This window comes from Lycium barbarum, chromosome 11 (genome assembly GCF_019175385.1).
Source record: "Lycium barbarum isolate Lr01 chromosome 11, ASM1917538v2, whole genome shotgun sequence".
In the NCBI taxonomy this organism is placed as follows: domain Eukaryota; kingdom Viridiplantae; phylum Streptophyta; class Magnoliopsida; order Solanales; family Solanaceae; genus Lycium; species Lycium barbarum.
Genome location: NC_083347.1, coordinates 20,175,467 through 20,182,302, shown reverse-complemented (window position 1 = coordinate 20,182,302; position 6,836 = coordinate 20,175,467). Strand labels below are relative to the sequence as shown.

The following is a 6,836-nucleotide window of genomic DNA, read 5'->3' as shown; positions in this document are numbered from 1 at the left end:
CAGGCTTATTAGTGACATAAATTTCGATTTTGCTGATGTAGTGGAGTTACTAGGGCTTAAGCCTATGAAATTGAAATTGAGAAAATCTCTCGATATTCTTATTTTTAAGCTTTTCCACCCTTTCATATTACTTATTATGTTTCTTTTAAATGGTTCAGTCGATATTTAATTTTCGTTAGTTCACACAAGAATTAATATCGGAATAAAGAACTAATCCAGAGGCCAAAATCACTATTTTTTCATAACATAGATATTTCCATCTTTGGTCAGAAATACACGTTATTAATGAATGCCTAATTAGTATTCCTTTACAAATGTTACATACGAGTTGGCTCTGAAAATTCGAACATAAACTACTGAATGAAAAAATGATTACAATAATACATTTGATTTTTCTTTTCGTCAAATAATTATACAATTGATGACCGTTGATTGTTAGGCCGGCAGAGCATTGGATCATCACCTGGTAGAAGTGAATTGGAATTAAACGCAGTGAAAATCATTAACACAAGTGATACTATCACTGATAATCCAGAAAGAAGCAGCATTAATATATGGGAAGCAGTGTTCTTCAATTCTTGAGCATATTTGGTTGATGCAATTGCCATCACTGTTAAAGGGAATGAATATGCCCACCATGATACATTGAATTTCCTCATTGATCTCTTAAATAACGCTGGTCTCGATATCTGTACGTTTTCAACAAGTTAGGAAACAGCTATAGTCATACATTCATAATTTTTAAAATAGAAAAAATTACTTCTAGATAAGACAACTAAATAAATCTCAGTGACGAGGCCTTAGGTTGACAAAAGATCACACACCTGTTTAATTTGATGGTGACAGCATGACCTAAAATATGGTTGGTAGCTAACTACCTACATCATTTCTTTCAAAGAAGAATAATAATATGACGACTGCTACAAAATCTTGCAAAAGCCAACTCGAATGCTTGTAATAGGTCAATTTATGGGTCACCTTCAGTCTCTTTTTTCTTATGTTCACTTGTCTTTTTTCCAAAGAACGACAAAGACCAAACAAATAAAACAGGAATTTGCGTCGTGGAGCATTACATGACATTACTTCTAGTCCGTTAAAAAATGACCTTTTTTTTTATTATTATTTATTAATTTTAAATTTCTCATTTTACTTTTAGGATATTTTTTATCCTGGAAAGTAAGTGGGTTTTAACTTCATTTTTTCTGATTTTTGGTAAGTACGAAGCAAAAAATATTGTTCAAAAAATATTTTTATTCTATAATCTAGGCACACACTATAACAGATGGTGGGGTGGGGATGGATATGGGATGTGTTGGAGGGTGAGAACGAGCCAATCAATGTGTAATGTTATATGAAATTTGTTTTCTCTATTTCCATTGAGAAAGTTGTTTTTCTTATTCTTAATGAACTTGTTTTCCTAATGAATTTTTTTTTTCAAGTACTTTGACCAACTAAACATTGAAAAATTCGAAAACATCTATATCAAACACACCCTTAATTACATGTTCTTATAATCATACAATGTCATAACATATTTAAGACAGACAAATTAATTATAAGACCACTTTTGATTTGTGTCAAAATTCTTAGCTTTTCTTTTCATAAGCTCGTCAAACATTAGTACTGCGTGTAAAATGAAACATATTGCAAGGAACAAAAATGCTCACCAGTGAAAGGAAAAGGAAGAGGGAGAGGAAGAAAAGCATCTTGGATGAAATATCGAACTTTCCATAAATAGAATCCCATGCCAAGCTTGCCATGCTCGGAGTAGCTAAGAACAAGAAGAATACTGGCCTTAGCATTGCTGGAATTGAACTATTTCCTGGCAACCTCTGATAAAGTGTCACAAAAAGCACTAAATAGTGTGACATTCCAATTGCAAACAAAAAAAGTGCACACTCATTCCATCCCATTTGAGCAGCTGCCCTTGCTCCTACCAAATTCCCAATAACCGATAATTGACTCGTAGGATTCGCTACTCCTGATAAAAAGCGCTTCCCCTTTGTGATCCATTGTCCATATAATTTGATGTCCAGTGCCACTATAGGTATAATAAAGATCAACCAAAGTAGAAGAAAATAGACCTCTTTGGGTTTGAAAAATGGGGTGGCTTGAAGCAAAACAAGCCACGAAATCCATGGGGTGAAAAGGTAATTTACTCCAACATGGTGCAAGAATTCACTTTTAACCATGTCAAAGTGAAAGTGGAGACGAAGTAGATATAGTAAAGAGAGTGATACTAATGAGAATAAAGCTAAAGACCATAGAAGAACGAAGGCTGTAGAGGGAAGCAACCGAAAAATATTTCTAAATTTATGAATATCATACGATGGCTCACTTAATGTTTTCCATATACTACAAAAAAAGGCCTAAATAGCAGGGGATATTTTTTCACATTGCGGGGGTCAGGAACCCCTGCAATCTACTGTACCGGCGGTTTCTAAAACTCCCACGGTAAGTGGTGCCGCAATCAAATTCTGGGGTCTTTTACCAACCGCTGCAACCAATTAGCGGGGGCTGATTAGCAGCGGTTTAAACCCCCGCAAATCGACTGTCTTTTAATCCCAGCATTAACAACCCCCACTATATAATTTTAACAAAATAAGAATAAAGGCAGTTGAAACCCCTGCAATTCGTGAAACACATTTTGCTCTTAATATTCAGTTCTGAATATTATTTAACAAGTATGTTATAATCAAACCTAGAAGGAATATTAATAAGAAATAACAACATATTTTAATACAAAAGTAGTATCATTAGTTTTACAAACTAAATTTAAACACGTCATTCACTCCAACCATTCTAACATCCGGTCCAACCATGCAATTACATTGACGTAATTAATTATCTAATACGATGAAGCAACTTCAATGGTTGTCACTACGATTACTACCACCGCATAATCTCCTTGCGTTCATGGGTGAAAGAGATTCACTTGCCGCATCACTTGGCTGCAAAAAAGAAATACACAATAAGATCTTGGCCCAAATTACTGCAACGTCTATTGACTTAAACAGATAAGCATTTTCAATCAAATGTGTTCACGAAACATTGACAGTCATCAGTTGAAAATTGCTTACGATTTCAAATTCTATTCATGAGAGATTGATACCTGAGAACTCAGACTACTATAAACACATCATTTTCAAAAATACACATACTTTTATTTATTATCTTCTCAACCTCTGATAATCACATTATGCTATAGGATAATTCAAGATTTTACTTTCTTGAGTTGCAATTGGCCCTGTACAATCTTGAAAAAGTTGTGTCGCTAACATCCAATAAAGGCCTAACTTCTCAAACAATCACGATGAACTAAAAAGATTGTCTTAAAAAGAGGAAAGTTGACTCCAGATAAGGTGTTTACATTAAGATTATCACAAGTAATAGAGGATTACACCAACATCCTTTAAGCTTGCAGTGTACGATCTTTATGCTTCTTTCAGAATCACAAATGAAGAAGTCCTTTTTTCCAAACTAATAGGAGCAGTATTTCACAGACAATGAAATCTTAAACAGAAAGATCATATAAGTGAATTCCATCAAAACATGATTAAATATGTCAATAAAGATGCAATTACCAACAAATGTTCTGTCTTAAATTCAGGAATTTTGCACACAAACCACCTGTAGCTGCAGTCCTGCAAGTATAAGTCCTCTACCCATTTTTTAATTTTCTCCCAAATCTAGGAGAAATTAAATCAATGCAGCAAAGATTTAGCTTATACATAGTGTATTTCCTTTTGCAAAATATCTTAAAGCAGGTCGATTCCTCTCTACCCTTACTCTTGTTTTTTTTACTGAAACTACTGGTGGCCTCATTAATTTGAATGGAAAAACACAATCCAGACATCACTATTCATAGACCATACGACAGAATATCAATCAATTGTCCACAAATAAAATCAAAATAGCAGCAGATATTTTATAGTAGTTCATGAGACCTTAAATACAAAGAGATTTTTTATAATGAATGAGTCAATATTGTTATTGCAGCTATCCTGATACTTCACTGGCTGTGAAAATTTTTAGCTACACAAAATTACTTCATGAAATTCTTAATTTAGATGAAATCTGAGAACAGTTGACCGAAATTGAAGAACTCAATGACTTCTGTCAACTTTGAGATTGAACCTAATTCCTAGTGAGCTCAATTTATGCTAAGCATGTAACCTTGACTTCGATGCAGGCAGGTGAAAAAAAGGCAACTCAGTTGATATATATATATATATATATATATATACACACACACACAAAATTTAGGTGTAGTTATATTTACCGTAGTAGAAGAAGGAGGAAATAATCCCGCAAATTGTTCCGGTAACGTCCCTTCTTTCATTATCATATACGTCTTCAAAGCATTCATTACTTGATTGTTATTATTCACCATTTCTTTGTGAGCATTCAACAATTTGTTATAGTTCTCTTGGCAATGGAACGAACATGAACCTTCACCCCTTGGAGCACTCATACCACCAATGGGAAGTAACGCAAAATTTTTGTAAGCTTGTTCTTTTTCTTCTTACCTTTAGCATGCACTTTACTGTTTGTGCTCTTCTTATCAGGCTTCCATCTAGAAGTGTGACAATATTGCATGTTTCCTTATCGCCATCATCTCCCCATTATAACATGCAATCATTCGGACAAGCATCTATCTTGATATAATCAAGACACAACTTATTAATGGTTTTCTTGGCCTCATAAACAGAATTCGGGATCTTTGCAAATTTAAAAGCATCCCTGAGTAGATCTAGTATCATAGTCATTCCTTTATGACTTAGCCCAGACAAGCACTTAATGTGATACAACTTTAATAAAAACTCTAACTTTGAGTACTTGGACCCTTCATACAATTCTTCCCTTCCGTCTTTAAGCAACTCAAAAAAGTCCTTGTCATATGAATTATTGAATTGTAACTAGTTTCAGCTAGATAGGAAAGAAAAGCACTATGCTTAGCTGTCATAATGCTTAGCTGTCAAATGATAGTGCTGAGTTAAGAGCAATTAGTTGGGTTAGTTAATCCCCAATCATGTGCTAGTCACGTGTGTTTGTTAGAAAGTCGGTGATGTGTGTATATATCACCAAGTCACTTGTAAAAGAATACAGAGCTTGTATTTTCCTATTCATCTTCAATGAAAATATAGAAATTTCTCTCTCTAGACAATTCTTCAAAATCTGCTCTTTCTCTGCATATGTGCTATCATGTGTTAGCAGTAGAATTCTAATATGGTATCAGAGCTTCTCGTTGAGATCGGGGACCACTAAAATTGTTGATTTCTAGTTACGCCATTAAAGAAGCTCGAAGCTTCAACAATGGTGGAAACACAAAATTCGCAGGTAGAAGAAGATCCACAAACAGATCACAATCATCCCTTGCATTTACCAGCCTCTGATGTACCTGGAGTAGCATTAATTCCTATGAAGCTAAGTGGACCAGAAGATTACGGTATATGGAGTAGATCTATGAGGCTTGCACTTCTAGTAAAAAAAAAAATTAGGTTTTGTGGATGGCACATGTGTGAAAAGCTCATACAAAGGAGCTTTGGCTACAAAATGGGAAAGGTGTGATGCGGTTGTTCTGTCGTGGATCAGTGCAACTGTAGTGCCAGAATTGATGACGAGTATTGCATATGCTACGAGCTCGAAGAAAATCTGGGAGGACTTCAAAGAAAGGTTTGATAAATCGAATTTGACTAGAATTTTTCATATTTGGAAGGAGATCAGTGTTTTAACTCAAGGTACAGACACAGTTACAACTTACTATACAAAAATGAAGGATTTATGGAATGAAATTGATGTTATGGTTCCATCACCTTTATGTAACTGTGAGGAATCAAAGCCTTATGTTGAGCACATGAAACAACAACGTCTGTTGCAGTTTTTAGTAGGGCTCAATGACAGTTTTGCTCAAGTAAGAAGTTCTATATTGCTCAATGCATCTGTTCCTAGTGTGAACCAAGCATATGCCATGGCCATTCAGGAAGAGAGTCAAAGAAAATTAGGTGTAACAGAAGGAGCAAAGGAACCTGTGACTCTACTTGCAGGAAGGAATCACTATCTCCCACCTCAAAGAAATCAGAATCACAACCATCAAGGGAATCAACATTTTCCAAATCAGGTTTTTCATGGAAAAAGACCAGGTGTGGTGTGTGAGCATTGTGGTTACAAAGGGCACTCCAAAGAGAACTGTTATAGGATAGTTGGATTTCCTGCAGATTTTCGAAGCAAAAAGAAGGGACATAATGAAGGTTTCAAACCTCAGGCTAACAGTTCTGTTATGGAAGCATCACAGGTTAACAACTCAATTGTGCAGACAGGAAATGGTTCAGGTCCACAACTGCAGATACATGAAGGAGGTTGTTACTTCACTAGAGAACAGTATCAAGACCTGCTGAACAAGATGTACCCTGCACCAACAGGAAATTGCAGAAATGATGCAGGAGGTATGACTTCCTTACATAATAATGATGCAGAACTGGAGTGGATTATTGACTCAGGTGCCACACATCATATAACAAAATGTCAAGAAGTGTTAACTGGCATTAGAAAGGCATCTGACTCAAGAAGTAATAAAGTACAAGTGCCAACAGGAAGTAAAATTAAGATTGAACACACAGGAGATGCAGTCATTTTAGGCGAATTTAAGTTAAAGAATGTTCTTCATGTTCCTGATTTTAAGTTTAATCTTTTATCAGTGTCCAAGATTACAAGGGATCTAAGTTGTTCTGTTTCCTTTTATCCTGACATCTGTGTGCTGCAGGCCCTCTTCACTGGGAAGGTGATTGGGATTGGTAGACACTCAGAAGGGCTTTATATTCTAAAGAAGCACATTC

General features: G+C 35.3%; 1 protein-coding gene across 1 annotated transcript; it reads right to left on the bottom strand.

Moving 5' to 3' along the window:
* Positions 1–227: 227 nt before the first annotated feature.
* On the bottom strand, positions 228–4,474 carry LOC132619534 (S-type anion channel SLAH1-like). Its single transcript, XM_060334408.1, has 5 exons — positions 4,283–4,474; positions 3,585–3,689; positions 3,371–3,480; positions 1,668–2,355; positions 228–689 (listed from the first exon to the last, which is right to left on the bottom strand). Exons 1-5 carry the CDS (start codon positions 4,472–4,474, stop codon positions 411–413), a joined length of 1,374 nt encoding a protein of 457 aa, XP_060190391.1. The 3' UTR covers positions 228–410.
* Positions 4,475–6,836: the final 2,362 nt, after the last annotated feature.

Excerpts from the sequence above, each read along its gene's own strand:
- LOC132619534 (XM_060334408.1), bottom strand. The coding sequence starts at position 4,474 with ATGAGTGCTCCAAGGGGTGAAGGTTCATGTTCGTTCCATTGCCAAGAG. Across the intron at positions 3,481-3,584 it reads TTAAGACAGAACATTTGTTG|TTTGGAAAAAAGGACTTCTT; the intron begins GTAATTGCATCT and ends TGCTCCTATTAG. Across the intron at positions 690-1,667 it reads TCTTCCTTTTCCTTTCACTG|ATATCGAGACCAGCGTTATT; the intron begins GTGAGCATTTTT and ends GAAAACGTACAG.